At 42.2% G+C, this 24,474-nt stretch overlaps 1 protein-coding gene across 5 annotated transcripts in view; it reads left to right on the top strand.

The window, feature by feature from the left end:
- The window catches only part of col11a1a (collagen, type XI, alpha 1a), a 67,142-nt gene that overhangs the window by 38,856 nt on the left and 3,812 nt on the right, over positions 1-24,474 (top strand). For all 5 annotated transcript variants that reach the window (XM_053859978.1, XM_053859980.1, XM_053859981.1 and 2 more), the window contains 27 exons: positions 26-79; positions 2,211-2,264; positions 2,497-2,604; positions 5,029-5,118; positions 6,434-6,487; positions 7,599-7,706; positions 7,792-7,899; positions 8,317-8,370; positions 8,648-8,701; positions 8,816-8,923; positions 10,933-10,986; positions 11,069-11,122; positions 11,200-11,253; positions 11,919-11,972; positions 13,222-13,329; positions 13,598-13,651; positions 13,782-13,835; positions 14,556-14,609; positions 18,533-18,586; positions 20,304-20,411; positions 20,825-20,878; positions 20,976-21,029; positions 21,708-21,815; positions 22,935-22,988; positions 23,087-23,122; positions 23,206-23,259; positions 23,341-23,581. In XM_053859978.1, the coding sequence (XP_053715953.1) occupies positions 26-79; positions 2,211-2,264; positions 2,497-2,604; positions 5,029-5,118; positions 6,434-6,487; positions 7,599-7,706; positions 7,792-7,899; positions 8,317-8,370; positions 8,648-8,701; positions 8,816-8,923; positions 10,933-10,986; positions 11,069-11,122; positions 11,200-11,253; positions 11,919-11,972; positions 13,222-13,329; positions 13,598-13,651; positions 13,782-13,835; positions 14,556-14,609; positions 18,533-18,586; positions 20,304-20,411; positions 20,825-20,878; positions 20,976-21,029; positions 21,708-21,815; positions 22,935-22,988; positions 23,087-23,122; positions 23,206-23,259; positions 23,341-23,581 (2,041 nt within the window). The remainder of the gene's footprint in view (positions 1-25; positions 80-2,210; positions 2,265-2,496; positions 2,605-5,028; positions 5,119-6,433; positions 6,488-7,598; positions 7,707-7,791; positions 7,900-8,316; positions 8,371-8,647; positions 8,702-8,815; positions 8,924-10,932; positions 10,987-11,068; positions 11,123-11,199; positions 11,254-11,918; positions 11,973-13,221; positions 13,330-13,597; positions 13,652-13,781; positions 13,836-14,555; positions 14,610-18,532; positions 18,587-20,303; positions 20,412-20,824; positions 20,879-20,975; positions 21,030-21,707; positions 21,816-22,934; positions 22,989-23,086; positions 23,123-23,205; positions 23,260-23,340; positions 23,582-24,474) is intronic.

Below are 24,474 nucleotides of genomic sequence, written 5' to 3'. Positions count from 1 at the left end.
GAATGCTGATTTATTCTCCCATCAGGGCCCCCCAGGGAAGGACGGACTGCCTGGACACCCTGGTCAGCGTGGCGAGACAGTGAGTCTGAAAATTCAAGTCGTTCTTGTCTGTAATTGCTTCATAAGTCAGTGATGCTGCCGTCTTTACCCCTTATTTGCTGTCAGTGTCAGTTACATGCCAGTCGGGGACCTACAGCACTGTTTAAGAAATACTTAAGTGGACTTTTTCCTCATAAAACACTGCACAAGATCCTTTAGAAGAAGTTTCAGTGTGTAGCCAATGTCATTTTAGTTTGAGTCTATTTAAATCTTCATCTTTTACTTCCATGCAATTCACTTGTCTATTGCGTCAAAAATATTTATCATTTAATTGTTCAGCATCTATAAAAATAATGTGCTGTGTTCGACAATATCGTGCCCTATGTGCTATAAATTATTTACGCGGCTTAGTGACTCATAAAAATGCAAAACTGAAGCTCAATTAGATCAATAAATATGTGGGAGCTTTTTAATAATACAAGATTCCAATAGCCAGGTAAAACCCTGTGATAGTCTCCACACAGTGTAGCAGCTATTTAGAAATCTTCCAAATTAAAATTTAAAGAGTCATAACCAAGATTATTTCTATGATAGAGAAGGCTAAGATGGCAATGATCGCAGATGCTGGAAAACGACTAGAATTTTAGCATGGTGAGGCCTTGTTTTTTTTCCCCACAAGGTCAAAGATTGTTGTTGATTCACTGCTTGGCAATGTCAATTCCTAATCGCATACATACAATTCACTTTATTATCTGCCAAGTTGTTGCGTAATGTTTTCTGGGCTCCAATGTTGCAGCAGTGTGGAAAAATGGAAATAATATTTTGCTTTTCTATTATGACTATAGGTGCCTGGAAATGACTGCAGGGTCAGACTGTGGACACTGACCTGCATTTATAACAACATGGTTCTTTCAACAAAGGCCTGTTATTGGAGCCTTAATGTTGACCTGAACTCAACTTGGACTTTGCTGTACTTAGTATGCATCAGTGCGTGTTGGCGTGACCAGGCTCACTGCGTAATAAATTCCACTAAAAGCTTGACACATCATCGCCGCTGTCATTAAGGCCCCTCTCTCCTCTAGCCCTTCTCCTATAGATAACGTAATGCTCCGTACACTTTTGCTCTCCGTCCTCGGCTCCAAGTCAAGCGACAAAGATACCTCCGTCATTAAGGCGGTTATGGCTGAGATTTATGCACCGATGAAGATTCTGTTCAAGGCTCCAATTCCGGAATTGATCACGGTCATGACTGTGCTTCCGGGCTTCCCGTTTTGAGCAACAGAGTCTGCATTGGAAGATGTGCAAAATCCGGACTTTCCACATCCTCCGATGTTTGATAAAGAGTTGTTGCTGTTACGGTTTTGCCTGGAGTTTCCTCTGTATCTCTGTAAACCAGAGAATTGAGTGATCAATACAGCAGGATGGATAAGTTAGTCAGGAGAGGACTTCAGCGGGAGCTAGGAAACAACCTCTGGAAGATGTTTTCTCAAAAGCTTTTGATCGTCGGAGTGCTGTTCGACTGAGTGAGGTTCGACATTAGACACAGTTAAAGTTCAGAATCGGTTCCTCTGTTTTGGAAACTAGACCAGTCTTTGATAACGTTATATATGATTCTTCACCTCCAGAGATATGCAAATGCTGTTTATAGTGGCTCCCCTCAAGGAGCAAGTCCCAGAGAAGAATATATTAACTTGAGGAGCATTCAACTTCATAGACCTCTGTGTAAACACATTGACTTTCTAGTACACAAAATTATGTTTGGTTATGATCTGTTAAATATATTTAAATGCATTTCTCTAAATTCTTCATTCGAGCCTGAGTGCTTCAGGATTATTAGCAATATTGTTGTGATGTTGTTGGGAAATTGTAATGTTTTCCTGGGTCACATGTGTAATCAGTTGAAGCGCAGTCATTGACAACAAGATGGAAATGAACTGTGGGGTTAGTTTCAAGCCAAGCCCTCACTTGGAAATCGAGTTACAGATTCAACCAGTTGTGTTCAAGCTTCATAATACAGTACACTTTTCCCCCAATGACTCAGTGATTTATGCTTAGACCTGACGGATTAAGCCTTGACTGAGCCGTTTTATTAAAAATGAATGTATGTAAAGTATAATTCATTGTTTGGAAAATGTAGGTGCTGTTTCAATAATGCTGTTTGATTTTTACAGGGTTTCCAAGGAAAAACTGGACCACCAGGCCCAGGAGGCGTCGTCGGACCTCAGGTTAGAAAAATGTTCCAAAATTTGAAAATAATTTATCAGATTTTTTCCAAATTGTTTCATATTTTAAATAAAAAAAGAAAAATCTAAATTCATTGGCCTTATATTCTCAAAGAAACATGACAAATATGAATTAGGTAAATTACTAAAACTGTGCATACTGCTGACTGAAAACTATAATGGTTGTATCGCGAGAAAAGTAACAATACTAATATTCACAATGGGTGAATTTTAGGGACCCACCGGTGAGACCGGACCCGTTGGTGAAAGAGGGCACCCTGGACCTCCTGGCCCACCTGGAGAACAAGGTCTTCCAGGAGCTGCTGGTAAAGAAGGCGCTAAGGTGAGTAATACATGCATTTTTAATGGTCACATCAGTCCAAGTAATTCTGTGTAATTCTTTAAAATTAAATAATCCAAATGAAATATTAAACATTTGATCCACATTTACATGTGAGTTTTATATTAGTCCCCGCATATGACAAATGTCTGAAAAGAAGTTCAGGCCTTTGGCCATAGTTACGTTAGTATAAAGAGTTGAAATTGAAAATAAAAGATTATTGTGATGCATGTACGCAATACATTAAAGTTTTGAATACATATGTAAATAGCCGTAAGGAGTTGGCTGAGTTTATCTACTGGCATGTGTTGGATTCACAGAAAGCTTAGATTAGAAACCTTGTACCTGAGTAAAAAAGGGCTGCTGGACACATATATTGTGGGTGTGAATCCCTTTATCGCCCGCTATCAAGCCAGCAATCGAGCACCCATTTGAAGAAGACAACAGCCAGTTTGTAAAATAAAATGGGCTTCACTCGCCCCCAAACCTCCACACATCTTCTGCCTTCATTTTGCTCCCGTCTCCCCTAAGCAGGCAGTTTAATCAAGTCAGTTGGCTACCTCCAAGCCCTCACCACTGACGTCCCCTTTTCTTCCCCACTTCACTCAGGCCTGTGCATCTGTATGCCAGAAACACTTTGTGGAGGTCTTGGCAGCCAAGGCGAAATCCTCTTATACCACTCGAGCCCACTCTTCTGTGCCACCCTGCTTGCAGATAAAGTAGACCCGTATGAAAAGAAAAAAAGAAGCGAGACACAATTTTTTTTTTTTGTTCAGAAAGGGTCTGTTTTTGGAGATGGGCTGTCGACTACAGCGTAAAATAAAGGGAAAGGAGTGGCTGCACTTTATCAGGAATCTTCAATTGGCAATGCAATGGTGCCAGTCAGACGCTCAACTATGGAGCCCTCAAATTATGTTTAAAACTTGACTAGCCGGGACTGTGACAGGAGCCTCTGTATGGATGATGTGTTGACGGTGAAAATGAATCTACCACAAACCACACAAGCTCCAAACTAACTGCAGCTAATGGCCCATTAAGACGGATCGCCGAAACCAAACGAGCATATGCCTGATCCTGCTGGGATGCATCACGCCATTAGTACACACAATATCCGCTTGTCATAAGCTCTGCTATTCCTTGTTTTAAGGCGCGCTCAGTGACGCCAGAATAAAAACATTCAGCAGATGGCTTTGGTGAGTCAGTCAGTGTGTTTCACAAAAGACACAGACTGTCTGAGGGACGACAGCTGTCTTGTTTACAGCCAAAAGGACCCTTTGTTAACTCTGTGGTGAACGCTACTGCGAAGATCAATAATGCAAACTTGTATATGGACAGCTAATTGTTCACACAACAAATATTTGGGGGAAGAATTTCAGCCATCACAGAATATCACACTTATTGTGCAGAATATAGAGATATAAAAATGTCTTTAGAGCAACATGCTGCCTTCTTCTTTAATGCACAGCACAGCTCTTCTAGAGCAAAATAACCAGGCCTCAGTCCAAAGCTGACAATATCATTTTCAAGTTCTGTTCAGCCATTTTTGCTTTTTTTTTCTCATAAAACATTCTGAATTCTTGCACCTCAAATTCCTATACATTTATTATAAGTCATAATTCACTTCAACAGTTTATCAGATGAGAAATTGAAGACAATGTAAACAAATAAAAACAACATACATTCAGCTCAATGTATATATTTTTCCTCCCCCATGTTGTGAAATGAATCCTGAAGTCTAGTGAAGTCATGTTTTGTACTGTGGAAGGATAGAAAGGAAGAAACAGCATCTGAGGATTGGATGCAGAATTCTCTTCACCAGTAAGTGAGGAAGGTAATGTCTCTCAGCTTGAAGCTCTCAGGTCTGTAGAGATGGTAGTAAGGTAAGAAAAGAAATGCGATACGGTGTTTGTCTCAATGCTGTAACAAATGGGAAAAAGAAGAACGAAAAAACAAAATAAAAATGTATTACGGTCAGTTGATTGTAATTTAAGGAAAAAAAGTGGCATCTCCCATGCATTGGCTTGTTTGTTATTTTTCTTATTTCGTAAGGAAATGCGTTTTTCACATTGATTATGGAGGTGGTGCAAAGCAATGCACTCGATGGCGGCAGAATTGTAAAGTACAGTGTGCAATCAGGTGGTGCCATGGCAACAACTGTGTGCCACAAAACTGCACAGCGAACCGAGCATTTTACACAAATGTATTTACTTGAACTCTTGAAGAAGGGAGGCAGTCGTCGATGCCAGACTGCAACAAAAGGAAACCTGTCAAGCAGTTGGTATTTATTTTCATACCGAAGAGTCGTGATCAGAATGTTTGCCTGGAGTGTTAATATAGAGAGCCGACTCAACAGTCTCAAGGGTCGCCATCTTAACTTTACCGTGTGCTTGTATATGCTCTTCAGCATGTTTGTGGTTTGTGTCACAGGGAGACCCAGGACCACAGGGGTCCCCCGGCAAAGACGGTCCCCCCGGTCTGCGTGGCTTTCCTGGAGAGAGAGGTCTTCCGGGCGCTACGGTGAGCTCCAGCGCCAATTCATCACTGTTCCTTTTACACGTGTTTGCTTGTAGAACTTGACAGAACATGGCTCCATAACAAATGAACCGACGTCTTTCAGAGCTATTCACTTCATTAGAGACAACAGCCCCGAAATCGCTCGCAGCAATCAATCTAACGCACGGGAAATCCAAAGAGACGTCTTACAAATGAAGACGCGTGCCGGTGCACTGCTCCACCGCCGCTCTGACTACTGTTTTAACTGCAGCAATGCATCACGGTCCACAGCCACACAAGCACCTGCTTTGATCCTCGTATTTCCGTTGACATTTTCGTACATATTTGGGACATTTTAAAAGAAGCAACTAAGTGTTGCCCTTCTATTATTTACCTGATAAAATATTAAACTGGAAACTTTGACAATTAGATTGCAGTGGCTGAGATTGGATGTACTATAGGGAGAGGACGTACTGCGCTGGCTGGATTTCCAAGGTCGGTCCAACACCACCTCTGATTGTTTCCTACCATTGTAATTTACTCCAGTGCACAGCCAGAACCTGCAGGGACTCATTACCCATCCTGCCACACGCTCCTTTGTGACACACCAGGGAGCTTCACAATCACACGCAAACACATTGTGGAGTCCACACAAAGCGGATTTTTCAAACACAGCGAGGCAGTCAAAAGCTTTGAATTCCACTGATGTCAGTACTTGGGCAAAGGTGTCAATGAGTGTTCATATATGAAGAATCAAAAGTAGATAGCAGTTGCAATGTTATGACAAAGAATGACATTTCAAACTACTTGAGAAAGGCACTGGGACAGCACATACCTCTGCCAAACCTCTCAGTGAACTCACATGGACAGCAGGTGGCAGCAGGGTCACAAAGAACCTACAAACACACACACAGGAGACACAAAAAAGGGAAATGAAACTTTGGTAAATCCATGTTTTCAGACTTCAGTCACATGGAAGTTTATTTGTTACAGTGACTTGTCGCTTTTGTTAATGTTGAATAGGAGCCGGTCACATGACCTGCTGGGAAATTTGAGAAGGTTCATGATTCCTAACTAAAGAACACCGCCAAAATAAAATGTACAGAGCTTTTATTATATATTTGTACTGTGCAATCTTCATGGTTTTCACTGAATAAGCCATGTAATGTGCAATTTCATAACAATTTATTTAACAATATAGTACATCAGCTTGAGCTGTATGAAAAATTCTTCCATGTCATTTTGTGTTTCATTTAATATCTATTTTTAGTGGATTCCTGCACGTATATATTTTGTCTTTTTCTGATTCTTGTTTTGCATTTTTATCTCTTTCATGTAGGGCCCTGCAGGTCTGAAGGGAGGAGAGGGACCTCAAGGTCCACCTGGACCTGTCGTAAGTAACCAAGTTGCCCCCCCCCCCAAAAAAAATCGATGCACAGAATACCTACAATACATGACATCTAGGTGATTTTTTTATGTCTCCATTCAACCAGTTTACATTTCTAACTTAAAAGAAATAGTTCCCTCCCTTGTATTTGTTTTCATCAGGAGCTTACGTCTGGAAGCCGATATCCTGCTGCTCTTCCAGTGAAGCTGCAGCAGAGATTGCTTTGCTCAAGTACAGCGTTTTCATTTCATCTCACAGCCATGGCTTACAGCCATGAAATTATAGAAGTTGTTCCGCTAAGCACATGCCTGTGTAATTGGCTGTACTGCATACTAATGTAACGTAGTTTTCCAATAAAAGCATTAGCGCTTTTCCCTTTGTCATTGAAGCGATGATGCGCTGAAGTGCTATCAGCTCCGTTGCTTTTTGGCACGCAGACCCGCAAACAAACCAATAAGCAAGACAAACAAGACCAAACTTCACAGACAGGAAAGATCCCATATGGCGAGCGACTGCATGGCTCATCCCAGAGGTTGAATCAAAGCTCTTTACATCTGTTCTCATCAGACTCTGAGAGACGCTGCATGTTTTATGGAACAGCAAGATAACTTATATATGAGTTGTATTAGTTTTAACAGGTACGCTTATTCATGGAAGAAATTGTGCGGCCCGACCAAAACAAATGAATTTCGCGGTTTTACTGTTCGATATTGCCTCAGTGAAGAGAAATCCGACGAGTCGAATCCATCACCGCTTCCTTGGTGTTTCTATGAACACTCTACACCATTTAAGAAGAGACACCAAACAGCCTTTTCAAAAGCACGACCACAATAGCAAGTGTGACAGAACAGACGATGCCTGCGGATTTGAAGGTGTAGTAGTGTTCTCTACTAAAAGCTCCCTGCTACAGAGATTTCTTTGACGGAAGCTTTGTGTATGTAGGTGGTGATCCATTAGGCGGCACACTTTATAGGGTTTTTTTTTTTCTTTGCGGTGGGCTTTGTTCAGAAGGCTTTTATCTGAAGGCAGCACAACAAATCCATACATCATTATAAACAACTTTCTTTGGCCTTTAATTCCGTGGAACGTTGCTAACTTTTTATCTCTGTTTTTAAAGGGTTCCCCTGGTGAGCGAGGGCCTGCAGGTACAGCGGGTCCAATTGGTCTTTCTGGTAGACCTGGCCCTCAGGGGCCTCCAGGTCCCGCTGGGGAGAAGGGAGCACCTGTATGTTTTCAAAACTAACACAAATGTTTTGGTTTTTTTATTTACACATTTTGTCAATACTAAAGTGAATGTCTGCTATGTTTAGGGAGAAAAAGGACCACAAGGCCCAGCTGGTCGTGACGGTGTCCAAGGTCCCGTAGGTCTGCCTGGGCCTGCCGGACCACAAGGTCCACCCGGAGAGGACGGTGATAAGGTCAGTCAACCCCTTCCAGCAAGCATTTCTCCAGTTCAGTAACAACTCTGTCCTCCATTGAGATACGATGTAGAACTGACCCAAATTGCCAATCAATCTTCATCTCCATGCTCATGCTGGAACCATCTGCGTAGAAAATATGTCTCTCTTTCTTCCCCACTGCTGCCCATCCATCTTCATAACCCAAAACACTGAAGCAGAGAGGTGATATAAAGGAGAAATACTGTTGCTGTAGCAATCTGGAGGCTGATTGAGCAGCCGACTTCTTTGTTGGTTTTTCATGACTTCGCCCGGCGCCAAGACTGAACTAATACTGATTGCTTTTGTTGCCCTGCGCACTTTGGATATATTCTTTAAGCCTCTGACGCGTATTGAAGGGAACAGATGATTATGGATGTGTTTGTGTCTGTCTTCCAGGGAGAGGTGGGAGAGCCTGGCCAAAAGGGAAGCAAAGCTGACAAAGGAGAGCAGGTGTGTTGACAGTCATTCAGAACTTGGCAATATCAGATACTCAACAGTGGCTTGGTCAGAGGGAGCCCTTGTTCTGGAACATTTAAACAGGACTATTTCATAACTTTTCATCAGTCAGTGAACAAAATGAAATAAAGATCAATTCCAATCACATTATAGTCAGATAGAAATATGACATATGTATTACAGTTAAAAATACCTTGGCATTTTTTCCACATACTATATGAGTTACTTTCATTGTCTGTGTTACATCTGAATTAACCAAAATCTATTTTAGGGTCCTCCCGGACCAGCTGGTCTTCAAGGTCCAATCGGTGCCCCTGGTCCAGCGGTAAGAAAGCTTTCTTGAATTGCAACATTTCATTCAGGAATTTGTATTATTTAGAAGGACCAAAACGGTCAACTTGAATGTCGCTAACTAAGCACTTTGTGTATTGATTCTCAGGGAGCCGACGGAGAGCCTGGTCCCAGGGGTCAGCAGGGAATGTTTGGACAGAAAGGAGATGAAGGTTCCAGAGGCTTCCCCGGACCTCCCGGCCCTATTGGTCTCCAGGTTAGCATTTTGACAGGGACATTCTCAAACCATGTCCTGAGTCATTTAGTTGGAGTAAAGTGTTTAATTTCCACTTGAATGAACCTAAACTGGAATTGGTTTTGGCAAAAGTTGTGCCACATATTTCTGTGTTCTGAATTATTTAGGAGCAGCAAAAAAACATAAAATACCAAACTGCTGTTGGTCATTTTGCACTTCAATAAGAAAAATTGCTGTGATCGTGGTTGCTATGGCAACAGGAAGTTGCGAGTTGTTACGGCTATCCAAAAGGATTCTGTAGCCTGCCAGTCAATATTCGTTGTCTCAATCACACCCATCCGTCTGTCCGTCCTCTTGCTGTTTGCTCATGTTTATGACTTCAGTAGACGATTAAATGAAGTCCATAACACGTCATGCAGCTGAGCTTGACTGAAAAACGGTGCTCAGCACTTTGCCTACAGCACTGGCTAACTCACTTGGATTCAAGTCCATAATGCTCTTCACCACAGTCATTACTGGCCCCGAGGTAGGAACGAAAATATTGAAATAAGGCTTGATGGCAGAACAATTACAAACTCACTGGAGTTCATTCAAACCAAACCCTCCTTAATGTGAACATAAAGGGATCAACGCAACGGTCAGGGATATTTTCAGGCAGTGTAATGTGCTGCTGCCGGTCATCTGTTTCACCGGAAAGATTTTCTTGCATTAATGCCACATAATGTTGAGGCTGCCGCAGAGAGAGTTTGTTTGTTGATGGGATCCCATCGACCGCCGCTCGTCGCTCCCCGCTCTCATGCTATCTCTGCCGGATTGCATTCAATGAACTTTTAATTGGGAGTAATTCACATCCTATCGTGATTCGATGAATTGCATGGACTGACCCGCTCCACTAGCCAGTTCCTCATCGAGCATATTTAGCATTTTGGATAATTAGTCGCTCTGCTAATGATCTCAGACGAGGAGAGACCTTTAAACAGATGAGATTTCTCCCAGAGAGGAATCAGTATGCAGCGCACACTTGGTAACACCCACACCACACAGGAGCGTCAACACATGTGCAGCAATAAACCGCCTCCAACATGAAGCAGTCAAGGTGTCGCTCTGGCCCCGGTGTCAGAGTGAACACACGCCAGAGCACGTGTCCATCGGCATCAAGCAGTCAGTGATGACAAGGTCCCGTGAGTGCAAAACCACCAAGCAACGCATGCTGGGGCAATTTCATCAGTGCTGTACTCAGAGAGGAAAAACCTGGGATCAAATGCAAATTCAAGGTTTCATTGATGCTGCTCGTGTCGCATTAGAGATCAGGCAAGTGAGAAAAATCAGCGTCAGCCAATTGTGTGTTTGTGTTGTCATCATGTCCCATATGATCCGTCGACGCTGTCGACTTGAGATTTTACCTTTCATCATAATTGTGGAGTTATGTTGTAGTTAAATGAAAATAAAGGGCAATATAAGTACTTTTCCCCTGTCACTGTAGAACCATGCATTTGGCTGCATCAGTGAAGTGGAGTAAATGAGAATATTCTTTTTCCCTGTCCTTTAACCTGCTGTGTCAAGGACACTGAGTTTTTGCCTTTCAGCACTATGATACTTCTTTTTTTTTTTTTTACTTAACCTATGAAGCACATTTAGGGACACAACCTGCGCCATTTTGTAGTGACATGAAACTGCTTGAACACAAGCAGCAGGAAAGTCAACAAGAGTTCTGCGGCAGCTACAATAAAATTCAAAGAAATCTATGCAAATTTCATCAACAAAATGTGGCAGTATTGGTAAATAATGGCATGATAATTCAGTAGTAATGAGCCATGTTAAAATGTATAGATTTCTATCTCCTTGAACTACCATAAACGCAAAAAACAAGCTTAACTTTTTGTTTACTGAAAATAATCCACTTTCTATTTCTACATAAAACCACAGTGTATTTCTTCAGTCGTACCACACTAAACCTCCACATCGCCAACCAATTATTCCATATTTATTCAATAAAACTGTTTGATGTTACTCATTTTTCTTCTCCTCAGGGACTTCCAGGACCCCCTGGTGAGAAGGGAGAGAACGGCGACGTCGGCCCCATGGTGAGGGACACAATAGCTTCCTGTTTTCCTCATCTTTAAATAGTCTATAACATTTTAATGAAGTAAAATCTCCCTCTTGCAGGGTCCTCCTGGTCCTCCGGGCCCCAGAGGTCCTCAAGGTCCTAGTGGTGCTGATGTAAGTGTGGTTTGTTTTTTAAAACTATAGTTTTATGCATTTTTTTTCCCCTCACTAGTTTATGTTTATTGCTGCAGGGTCCACAAGGTCCTCCAGGTGGTGTCGGTCCAATGGGATCGGTGGGGGAGAAGGTAAGTAAGACACTTTGTCGGTGAAATGTAAACGTCACTCTGCTTCCGTTTTCACGATGTAGTTCTGCTGACCAGCCTGGTCTGTAATCCGTCCTGATTCTGCTCCACTGTTAATGTCTACTTCACCACCAGTACAGTGAAACTCATGTACTTTAGTGCCAGCTGGCAAAAGCTTTGCTGTATAAATACTTAATGTTGGGGCTCAACTGTTTCAATGGCTCTTTAAGGATGAAACATGAAAGAAAACATGTCCCTTTGGAGACATTTTGAGTTTTTGATGTCCAGCTGAAATAACCAACCCCGGGGTTTAAGACGCATTTAAAAACAACCTGAAATAAAGTCTATAAAGTCCTTTTCTAATAGCCCAATTTAAGTTTCAAGTAAGCGAATTATGTGATGTGGAGGGAGCACATTTGGAGTCTCTCCCAGATGAGTGAGTTTTCACCTCATTTTCGGACAAAAGTTAAGCCACCTTATGGAGAAGACCCATCTACAACCACTATGAAAGCTTGTAGGATAGAGCAGGAACAAGCGCTGCCTTTTGACTGAGCTCTTTCTTCACCAAAGCAACCAGTCTCAGAACTCCGTTGTGGCCTCACTCTGGAACAAGACTCCAAGATACACCTGGAGAGAAAACATGACTACGTATGTTTTAACAATTACAGGGCGAGCAAGGTGAAGCCGGAAACCCAGGACCACCAGGAGAATCTGGAACCGGAGTGAGTTCTTTTCTTTCCGTTTTGCAGTGTGTCATTTCATCTGTTCATAAAAAAGTGTGTCGGACATTTGGTAAGATATTGCAACAAAGGAGGAACGCAGGTTTTCTTGAAGTTAACATCAGCATGCAGTGACAGCTCCTGTTGATATCATGTATTCATTTGCATATTTTAGCTCAGTGATTGACAGGAGTTCATGGCAATTGAGTCGGCAAGTGTTTTTTTTTTTGTTTTTTTTCCAAAGTTTCACCAAACTCTGATGACTCTGTTAGCTCTGTGCCCTCATTAATCATAGCTGAGGTACAGCAGCAGATTGAAAAAACCTTCTCTCCAGTGGGAGTGTCAGATTATCATAATGTCTCCCGCTAGTTCCTCATCAAACCGCTGCTGCTATCATTGACATTTGCAAAGTCAGTGTGCAGCACAAATAGAGCCGGCATGTGCCTTGCAGTCATGCTCCTGAAATCCTACCCGCACTACCAACGAGAGGGGAGATCAGTGGCTTCAAACTATCGGGTTTAATCTTCGATCAAAAAAAACATTCATCGCTACAACATGTCGGATGGAAGCCGGATAAATATTTCAGATGCAGTGTGCTTTGACAGTTTTGGATCAGGATAGCGGAGGGCTGGTATCACGGATAAGCAGACCTTTGTTTTTGGGGTTTTTTTTTCAAAAAGGAATATTATTAAATCCACCAAAAACGCAATTGAAATCACATTTTTTTTTTCTTTTTTTTAATGAATAGCACTAAATGAAGTGCAGTTGTGCTCTTATTACAGTTGAAATGTATAATAAGTCAAGTTTAAAGTCAATAGCAAAATTAAATGGCAGTGTTTTTAAAGTTACTTTTGGGAAAATATGTTGCAATAAATTGGGAAGATCAGCAAGATCACTCGGCAGCTAGGTGACTAGGTTTGAAAGCCTTTGCTCTATCTTCATTCCATTATGAAATGACATCATAATATGTGTCACTGTTGCTCAATGCTTATTTTATTTGCCATAATGATATGATGGAAAAAGTTTAGCAGTTTTTAGACATTTTAAACAATCTATCTTTCAACTTGAAACATTTCATGAAGGTATAAAAGACAGAGGCTCAAATTCCATTTTGAAAATCCCCCTTTGCTTCGCCAGGTTTAACAATAGTTCCCCCACTATTCATTTAAGATATCTGCTTATATTCAGTTGAACTACGCTGCTGCTGCAGATGTTCATGTAACCACTGCTGCCTGTCACTTAACCACCACAGGGACCTAAAGGTGAGAGGGGTGAGAAAGGAGAGGCGGGACCCCCAGGAGCTGCTGGACCTGCTGGTGCTAAAGGACCCCCTGGAGATGACGGTCCCAAGGGCAACCCCGTGAGTTCAGAAACATCTCACCTATTTTGAAAAAAATCTCAACTGCATTTTTGATGGCAAGAAAGTTTTTGCCACGTAAGATTATATTTCACGCCTGGGCATGGATTTGCATCATCATCAAGCTAACCAAACTGCTTTCATCGGCCATAAGGATTTGCACCGGTGGTAAATCTAAATGAGGAACCGTGTCTTGAATGCCTGGATATAATTCTGCCACGCCGCCTCAGGCTACTCTGCAAATCTAATGCATTTCCTCTGTCTGTCACAGGGTCCCGTTGGATTCCCCGGAGACGCAGGCCCTCCTGGAGAGCCAGGTGTTGCTGTGAGTAGACATTTCCCATAAATGTGGACTTAAACAGATGAGAGGAGGGAACAGACAATGTGGTGTTGGCGAACATCTCTAGGTAATGTAGTGTGTGGGGATACATATTTAACATGTTGTCGCACCACAGGGCACGGATGGAGAAGCAGGAGAGAAAGGAGATGACGGAGAAGCTGGCCAGCCGGTGAGTTGTTGGAGAGTCTACCTAACACTGCGCCCTGTTTATAGCTCACGAGAAAAAAGCCTCTCTCAGATGGAGCATCGCATTAGTCATCTTTTCATCGCCCCCTTTGTGATAATGTATAGCTCCATCACTACGTTATGTATTTCCCGCGTCGACTTTATATTAATGACGTTTGTCATTAGTAAAAGATGTAATTATATCTGGCGTTAATTATTTACATGCCACATACTTTATTCATGGTATTGACTTCAGGCTCTTTGGTGTGGAGTAAATTGACTTCAGAGATTGGTGAGCTGTGGCGATAAATAAAGGCCCAACGGTGCTGGGAAAAACAAAGCAGCTCTAATTAGCATTGGCTAATGTAAATCTGATCCTGGTTGTTGTTGTTGTTGTCGTCCTCATGAAAGTTGGCGCTCGGTGCCTGACAGTTTTAACGCATGAAACTTTAGATGTCGAGTGATAATGAAGTGCTGAGCGTCTTCCCAAATGATATGAAATGACTTGATTCGCTGTAATTATTTCTGAGATAATGAGATGTAGCCTTCACACAGAGCTCAGCAGGTATCACTCTGCGTTTGGCTAAACTGCGCTTGCTGAACGATACTCGTGGAATGTTAATCGACTCGTTTGACTATTGGGCTTTTGACTGTGGTGACAAGTCTGTTTTGTTTTCGCTCTCTGCAGCACCCGTATTTACCATGTATCCCTTTTTTTTTTCAGGGTCCTCCAGGTCCATCAGGAGAAGCTGGACAACCTGGACCTCCAGGCAAGAGAGTAAGTAAAAACAAACACACCACCACTGAAGAAGACAATCGTTTTATAGCTACTGAATAGCGTAGCGTAGTGGGACAGACGATGGTCTCACTGGACACTCACCGCAGAGGTGATATTCAGACATGATCCGAATGCTAGCGTTTCAGGAGTCACATGAGGGAGTGCTCCACAATCAACATGACATTTGTGATATTTAGTTTGCCAAGATTCTCATACGTATTTCTGCATGCCGTTGGATTACTTTTCTGTATTGTCTGACCTTTTTAAGCATTGGCAAAGTGATGGATTCACATTCAGCTCTGCCTCATCTGTGTGATGCTTGAGTTCAGGCCCTGAGACACACCATTCTGCAGAATCACACAACAAAAATACTGTAGAATTTTAAATGTTGTATACTGTATGGTGACAAAATCATTGCATAATATTCCATCCACTCACCCAGAAAGAGAACAGTTATTTACCATACATTCTAGACAATAAGCCGCCACTTCTTTCTCGTGATCATATACAATGACACGGCTAATGTTTGCATTTTTACAGGCAGAAATATTGCGCCTTGTCATATCATACTGACGAAATCACAGGCATTTTATTCACTTTAAAGCGCTCCAAATGCAGCATTTTCACCCGCGTGCCAACATAGCTGATGTCCTTGAGGACTAGAGACAAGAAGCAGCAGCAGAGACCAGCTGTGGTGTCGGAACTTTGGACACATGGCCAAAAACAGTGTATTCTGAGCGCTTTAATGTCAATAAGAGATGTGAGGAGTTCATAATTCAAGTTCAGAGCATTGCCCAGTTTGTCTCATGAGTCACTCTCCATGCTGGGACCCGTTTTCAAAACTAGTTTAGAAGTGATCCTCATGCATTTTTAAGCGGGGTGCACCACTGACCTTTCTATAGCGCAGGCAGCACCATCTATTTTCCTTATTTATTGGCTGCAGCTAATATTCCGGTGCGCTCTATAGTCCAGGAAATCACAGTAACTTTTACGTTTATTAATTTCAAGTCACTCTTTTGTTAAAAAGCTGACTGGGACGTCGGTTTCACTTCTGCTTCTCACAGCAAGTGATTCATTTTCAATAACAGTAAAGTGGGATGTATGAGATGGGTGATGTTATTGTACAGTCTTCTTTGAGGAGCCGCTCCTCAGCCAGAATGAGAAGCTCTCAGATATCCATCTTTTTTTTTTCTAAGAGAGAGCTTGAAACGGCTTCGAAAAATAGCTCAGACGGCAGCAGATGGGTTCCAAACTCATTTAGGTTGTTACGGGCAGCAGGAAGAAAGCAAGAAAGACAAAGCAAGTCTGACACATTATTGATTTGTCGCTGCCTGACTGATGGACAGGAGTTCAAAAACAAAACAACTTTAAAGCCAGGATGTATTTGGATGAGAACCACGAGGATTCATGGCACCACGATCCTGCGAGATACACATCAAGGTCAATCTCTGAAGTCGATATTCACTTCTGATGGTAGACGCCACTGTACACTGGCGACATTTGGTTGAGTCCATCATGACAGAATATGACAGAATTTGCTTTTTGGCAAAAGTGATTTGCAAAGACAAGTCCATTCACTTACATTCCGGCAAATAAATTCCCTTCATTGGCTGCATCCGGACCAGATACTATCGCAAACAACCACAAAGCTGCTCTTCATATTCCGTGCACATTGGAAATATGATAATGCTCCTCTCAGTTTCTGTGAAGTCCAGCGAAAGAAAGCCACAGTTCTCCTGAACCCTCCAGATCTTAAATAACCGGAGCCATTTTTTAAGATGGCCTCCACGTCCCACTTCTATCAGGGCGAAAAACACGGCATGCATTTTTAAGTGAGCGTGATTGCTTTTTTTCTAATGCGTCAGGTAAAATTTACATTCCTCGCATTTAACGGCCGATCGGAATACGCCACACCTAACTGCCCCCGGGATTAGAGTTTCGGAGGAGGACTGTTTTATCGCAGAGTCCTTAATCGCTCAGAAGGGGAGGAGATGGCGGCGCTAGAATGATCCCTGCTGCTCTGTGGCAGGTTGCTGCTTTGAATACCGAAAGCTACAGTAGCTAAAAATATGGATTGCTGCGTGTGTCAGCATTTTTCTTTTTTACATTTCAGACACATTTCGCGCAGATTAATTGAAAATTTAAATCTGACAGAGACCCCAATCAATTAGTATTCATGTTCCCCGTTCAGCAGTAGAACTTCTGGACTTCAGACCGGAGTTTTGGTTCTTTACATAAATGAAATAGATAGTAGAAAACCCTGACATTCCATTAAAAGCACCATCTGTGTTACATGGCTTAAGAGCCTTAAAAAGGGCTTTTGTACTTCTGTAGTTGTACCATTTAAAAAGGCAAATTCAATTTTGGGAATTTTAGGGTATTTCACACTCAAGTTCTGTTGCATGTCATGAAGTTACTGTAATAATACGACTGACATGTCAACCCGCATCTCCATGACCAAGAAGTTCTTGAAGGTTTTCTATGTCCAATGTACTTTATTCTCTTTATTTGATTTCTATCGTACTTTAAGCCTATTTTTAAATGTCATTTCGGTGATCCACCATTATGCTATCTTTATACGCCTGTAATTTCCATTCTCCGGATCATACATTGCAAATCGTGCTCGGAATATGTTGCACTAGTTTAAACAGCTCTGACCAAGAGTCGGCCTCTTCACCGCCGGTAAGAGTCACCCTGGAGCGAAAGATGAAAGCGCCCGGATCGGGCGAAACCTCACATTACGGGCTCACACTCAACAGCACTCAGGCAACAGTCCGTCACAGCCGGGGGGAATTTGGATGGAGAGCTGTTCTAAGGAAGCATCATCTAGAGGTGGAGTTGAAAGAAATAATAAGTCCTGAGAGATCCCGACCGTGGAGAAAAGACAAGATGACTGACAAGTGTTTGTCTGAGTGTATGTGACTGCGTGATTGTATGGAGACAAAGGCATGTCCACATTACACAAATAGATCTTGACACAACTGAAGAAGCAGATTCAAGGGCATTGGATTATCCTTTGTGTTCAAAGGCGCCCAACATTGAATGTTCATCCGAGAAGACAATCCTTCAATATCAAATCTAACGGCAATGTCAAGAGGCCACAGAGACGATGTGGCCATGAGTGGTCTTTTATCTTGAGGCAGAAATAATTTATCCTCCAATGATCTTTTTTTTTCATGGAGGAGTGAACCTCAGACAACGTCTTCGGTGCCTGTTGAATAAAACAAATTAACAAGCAAAAACAATTTGGCTGGCGTGAAAGTTTTAGTAAGTTCAACCTAATACACCAAAAGAAAACTATAAAGAACATAAATTATTTATTTTGAAGGACTTTTTAATAGATTAGCACCGTAGTCAGGCATTTTTTAAACTTTTTTTTTTGATGAAGTACATATATAATTTTCGATCCAAATAAACAAATAAGGCACCAACTCCCACCCTGTTGAGTTATATGCGACTTTAGTCAAACACTTTTATTTGTGTCTATTTTAAGCTTCAAATTCTGTAATTTATTATTACTGTGATCACAGTCCAGTGATGTGGCTTCATGTGTTTGTGCCTCTCAAACTGATGGAAACCAGGAAACACACTGATTTGAACCTTGCTTCTGCCACACAAAAGTCTACGTAGCTCACACCTATGCATGGGGATCGATAGTAAAGTTGCCACGTATGTGTTCGCCAAACGGTTAAAACACGCATATGAATCCGTTTTCTAAGCCTTGTGTTTAGCGTCGGGTTGAAAATGTCTTGGTTATTATCTCAATTGTCACTATGACAGTGCAGACACAACCTGGATGCACAGCTCCACTTGTGATGTACTGTACGTTTCACCAGTGATAAGTTGAGCGCCAACGGAGCGTTTCAAATTGTGTGCTGTTGTTCTTTTACAATGCTAAAGAACTGTCCATCCCTCCTCCTCAGGGACCTCCGGGTGCCGCTGGTGCAGAAGGCAGGCAAGGAGAGAAGGGAGCAAAGGTAACCAATCAATGCTTCTTTTTTTTTTTTGCTCAGTAGAGCAATCTCAGCAACTCTCTCTCTGCTGTCGTCCCCTCCTCACGGCGTCTGCATTGTTCCCCGTCTCAAATTAAAAGCACAGAGATGCAGAAGTAATTTAATTCCACAGAAGATTAGATGGAAATTTATGTACGCAGCCTATTTGAGTAAAACTAAGAATCACTTGCTGCTTGTATTGTCCCATGACTTAATTTCATGACTGACAAAAGGAGGCGAAGCTTTTCATGTCTTCCCCTCAGGCGTCCACACTTATTATGTTTGCCTTTTTAATGTTGAATCAGTGTCTGGTGAAATCGCTGACTTCCCACAGTTGTTTTACCTTCTTTTCTTTGAGTCATCAACAATGTAATCGGGGTCTTTTCATGTGGTAAAGTGCTGGTTTCATGGCCTGAATTTCCCTGAATATTCACTCATTTTGTCTGTTAAACTGTCTGTTAAAATTTAAGCTCATTTTTTATTTGACTCAAAATGTATCATAAATTCCATAAAGAAACAAAGAAACACGCCTGTAAATGCTTTGATATACGCTGGTGCAGCGGCAAGTGTTTGTAACAGTGTGAAGGTCCCAGGTTCTAATCTCATTCAGCCACTGCCTCTGAGGAATTGGTGTCAGCTTGTGGCATCTGTCAGGTAATCTAGAGTTGGCAGGAGCACTTTGGCTCACCAGATAACTCTTGTTTACCCAATCTTCACTCTGTATTCCACCTGCCATCTTGTTAAGGTAAACACAGCCCAGAGCTAAATTCTGATAAAAAGTACTCTGAGATAGCAGGAATCCTCAGAAGACCACCTGACAGCATGATTAGTGTTGTTTACGTGCTGCAGGTTTATTATTCCGGGAATCCATATCGTTCAAAAAGTGAGAACCTTGATGCCAGGTTTTTTTTTTTTTTAATCTGTTTCATTTTCAGGGGAAAATGTCTACTGTTAATACAAGGTAGATGTCAACAACTGTAGGGAGTTGAAATAATTCTCCTAAAGTTGGGTTGAGTCACTGATCTGGCAGTTCACCCTGGAGAAGAGAAGGCTGCATGATGGAGACGAGTGAATAGCAAGACGCTGTCTGGCATGCATTTTAATTGCTACTCAACATGTTCCCTACATTTCTACGGTGGACACAATATGAGCCAGCAGATTTATTTCTAAGATATACGGGAATTCCCACTGTGGCGGCCACTCCAGAAGAATGACTGACATAATAACCGGAGAGTAACGGCGGAGGGTCTACATGAAAATGTGAGCCTGGTTATTAAAAAAAAAAAAAAAAAAGACAGACCTCATTTGGATACATGATGTCACAGTCGACAGAACATGCTAGAAAGTTCGGAACAGTTTGACAAGAGTACAATAAATCACGATGGTCACTATATTCAAGTTTTTATATCACCTTATTTAAACTAAAGCTCTTTTCATGTCTTGAAAATATTTGTATAAGAATTTCAATTTTATAAGAATTTAAAATACAATCAGAGTAGTGGAAACCCAGGACATTGTGTAGCGAAAAACATCTCTGAACAAAAGCAAACAGATTACTTTCGTTTGCTTTTGTTCAGGGATTCCTCCATGTTTGTTGTTGTTGTTATCATCCTAGCTGCCACGTGTCTTGTGCATCAGTGGGATCAGTATATTGAAGATTGAAGCTACATGTGTATTAAATATTTCTTCTGTTGTCTTGCAGGGTGAAGCTGGTTCTGAAGGTCCAGCAGGCAAAACAGGACCAGTTGGGCCTCAGGGACCCTCTGGAAAACCCGGACCGGAGGGGCTTAGAGGAATCCCTGGCCCTGTTGTAAGTGGAAAACCTCACAGGGACGTTGTAGTTGTAGCTTCACTGGTGCTTTTATTCCGGTCGCAGTAAAGCGGTGAAGCAAGTCCCATCATGTCATCCATAACACGCTGGTTGTTTTGGTCAGATGTGCTGAGGACAGTTGAGTGGTGGGCACTTGTGAATGGAACTACTCTTCAAACTCTTTCATTGATTAAAAAAAAAAAGCCACACGCCCACATTGTAGACTAGAAAAACTACTGATAAGGAACAATGATGGGATCATCAATACTCCCAGGCGATGGTTTCTTAAGTTTGGATGTTTATTCCAACACACTTCTTCGAGCTATTAATCATCGTGCTGTGCACAAAACAAAATCGATGGCATCCAGAGAAAGTACAGCAGGCACTGATGCTGATTCAATGGCTCTTCGCAGGGTGAACAAGGTCTGCCCGGTGCTCCAGGACAAGACGGCCCACCTGGTCCCATGGTAAATAATCTCATTTCTTCCATATCAGAAAATTCATTTCCTGATAACAGACTACCTTTGTTCAGAACTTAAGTGTTTTTTTTTTTCTTTTTTTCAGGGTCCTCCTGGTCTCCCTGGTCTGAAAGGTGATCCTGGCTCTAAGGGTGAAAAGGTAAGCGTGGCATTTTGATTTCCCTAGAATCGATTATTAACCTCAAGTCAGAACAGAGTATAGTTACCTCCTCTGACTCTTGACTACACTTTCAAACACAGATTTAGAAAACTTCCTTGTCAATGCATCTTTTTATTCCACAAGGAGTTTTCACCAAAGTTCTCGTGAGAAAGACCCTTTTAACATCTGGAGCTGGCTGTGATGGATCAGTCTAATCTGTCTAATCTTGCTCTTGTCGTCTTTGCAACTGTCAAATTGTAGGTGAAACATAACTGCCAGGGATATTCAGACAGCACACATTGCTCCCTCTAAATTGCCTCCCACATCCTGAGATCGAGCGGTTTAAAAGCACACAATTGAGGCGCCGAGTGTTTTTAATGTTGTCAAATCATCGGGCCTGGTTAAGGCTGTCCTATTTCAAAGTTGTCATCCCCGCGCTGGGAATTGGCCTGGATTCCTGTTTGCATTTATAGAGACATTTCAATTACAACGGCGGAGATTTGACTTGTAATGAAACGTCACCCTTCACAGCCTGTCGTGTTTTGGGGCTTCCTGCGGGAGACAGCAGTCTTTGCTCTGGCCCTGTCACACCTGTGCACCGTCGCCCCCATCCTTTTAAAGAGGGGGATTATACCCTTTTGTATTTCACTCTGATTGCACATTTATTTCATCCCGCAGGGTCACCCAGGTTTGATTGGTCTGATCGGGCCCCCCGGAGAACAAGGAGAGAAAGGAGACAGAGGGTTGCCTGGTCCTCAGGGTTCACCTGGCGGCAAGGGCGATAGTGTAAGTGATGGATGAGTCCATTCCAGCGCTTTCATGCTCGTCCTGCCACCCACAACTGAACCATTTTCTCCAGCGAGAGAGACTTTCTTGTGGAGAAATAAACACAAAAAAAGTATGTAAGGTTTAACATATCATCATAAGATAAAACACAGGTCTCACGGAAAAATGTTTTGACTGAATTTTACGAAATTATAAGCAGTCGTGCAGAAAATAAGTAGTAGAAATTACTAATACGTGTCAAAACATAAAAGGAAACATGAAAGGCATGAACGTAAATTGATGAGCATTTAAGGTAATGACCTACTAAGTAAATAGAGGAGCTGTGGTAGTATTACTGTTGGCAATATTATTACTGTATTTTAGACGCAATAGTTAGTAGCTAATGGTGGCACAACCAGGTATTGAAGTAGTTACGGTGTGGTCTAAACTAGCATTAACACTGGAAGCTTGAGTAAAAGTTTCTGTAATGCACTCAATAGTATGGTTACACTTTAAAGGTCTCACCTATATTATATATATATTACTACTGCGTAAGAAATCATAATGCATTTATTGAAGACTTTATGAATGCTAGTTTGTCTTATTTCAAATAATACTACAGTGGTTACGGAGTTATGGTTAGGGTTATGGTTAAGGGCCTTGTAGAACATTTCATAAACATTGTCATAGGTTACTATTCATGATTATGAACACTCATAACACCTTCTGTAAAGCATGTTCTAAAATGTACTAATAATGCATTATGGATGAGACCTGTTAAGAAAGTGTTACCGTAACTGTACTGTCTGTGCAGTACTAGATGAAGGAATTGTACTTGCACAAGATGAAGTAAAATATGCAATGGATGTACCTTTTAATACTTGTAGTTATGATTGTAAGTAGTGTTGTGAGTTGAAGTTGTACGTATTACGTACTATATGTCCTTAATGGCATGACATTATTAACGCTTTAAGAACCTTAATCCAAACCTTTCTTCCTCAGTCTACAGTGTTTATCTTTTCCAAACCTCAGACTGTCGGTATTCATGCCATACTTTTCACTCCCTCAATATTCCCTGAGAAACTTTTTCAATGTTTGTTTAATACGTCTGACTGGCGCGGTTATCTCATCTCATCACAGGGTATCAGTGGAGCTTCAGGTCCTCTTGGTCCCCCCGGGCCTCCTGGTCTCCCCGTAAGTCTCTTTACTGATTCAATCATTCATTTAGATTCTGCACTGCAGATAGGAGGACGTTACAAAATTGCTCTGCTTATTCGCCTCGTTCCTTACAGGGTCCTCAAGGTCCCAAGGGAGCCAAGGGCTCAGCTGTAAGTAAATGTGCTTCTTAGATACACCTTTGCCATAAAGGCTTATTAGATGCCGGCTGAATAAAAATGTTTTTGCTCTCTAGGGTCCAGCAGGTTCTAAGGGAGACACTGGTGTGGTCGGTCCCCCTGGTCCACCTGTGAGTAATGAAGACCATTAACCTGAGCCATTAAGATAAAAACAGCAGCAAATGGGAGAGTTTTTGCTGCTGTCTGTCTAGGGTCCACCAGGCGAGGTGATCCAGCCTCTGCCTGTCCGCTCTCCCAAGAAGACTAAGCGCTCCGTCGACATGCAGTCGGACGGAACCATGATGGATTATGGCGAAGGCATGGAGGACATCTTTGGCTCGCTCAACAACCTCAAGCAGGACATCGAGAGAATGAAATATCCCATGGGCACACAGAACAACCCGGCCAGAACGTGCAAAGATCTGCAGCTCTGCCATCCAGAGTTCCCAGACGGTGAGTCCTGTTATTAAAGTCGCAAATCTCCCTAATAACGGGAGTCAAACGTGCTCTTTTCAAACGTCCTTTTTTGTCTGATTATGTAGCTAAAATCCAAGACAAACTCAGCAAGTTACACCCTTGGATCTACATATTTTCTGGCATCAAATATTCACTGTGTAACATGAGTTCATAAAAGCAATGGATGGTGATGAAAGAAGGCCATGCCTCTCTGTAGTGATGAGCCTTCATGAAACAGTGTCCTCATTGTCAGGGCACACTAGGTGGCGCTCTTGGGTGATAAAATAATATGATGTCGTGATCGGCTGATTTCAGCGTGTATGTCGATAACTACCTGTCACTGCCGATCACAACAACGGATCACGTGTGACACCCGGCGCTCTGATGAAGCCCCGCTGGTTGTGACTCCTTACTCGCTGCTCACTAAGCAGTGGCATGTCTGCTGTGGACGTTCTTTCAATCTGTCATGTAAAGTTTGCATCATGCAGCACATGCACGGGAAAATGCTGCGCAGGGAAAATAATAAATAAAATGAAATACGCCCTTGAAAGCGTAAGCACTTCACAGAGCACAGAGAGTTTTCTGGGATCATGAAAGTGAGACCTCTGGTTCCTCAGCAGCTGTTCGTGCAGATAAAACTTAGCAACACCCGCCAGCCCGAGCGTGACATTCGGAACATTAAACAAATAGCCCTAGAAATAATCATTCATTTCACCGCCTTTTTCAGGTGTCATTCACGCGTAGACAGAAACAACCGGATGCGTTGTTAGCCACCTGAATCTGAAACGTATGGCGTGGAAACTTTCATAAATGCAGTGCTCTCAGTCCCGCTACAAGCGGCCAGTATGTAAACATTAATAGTTGCTGCATTCTGCAAGGTGTTTCTATTT

Source organism: Synchiropus splendidus, chromosome 3, assembly GCF_027744825.2.
Source record: "Synchiropus splendidus isolate RoL2022-P1 chromosome 3, RoL_Sspl_1.0, whole genome shotgun sequence".
In the NCBI taxonomy this organism is placed as follows: domain Eukaryota; kingdom Metazoa; phylum Chordata; class Actinopteri; order Syngnathiformes; family Callionymidae; genus Synchiropus; species Synchiropus splendidus.
This window is presented reverse-complemented; position numbering and strand designations above follow the sequence as displayed.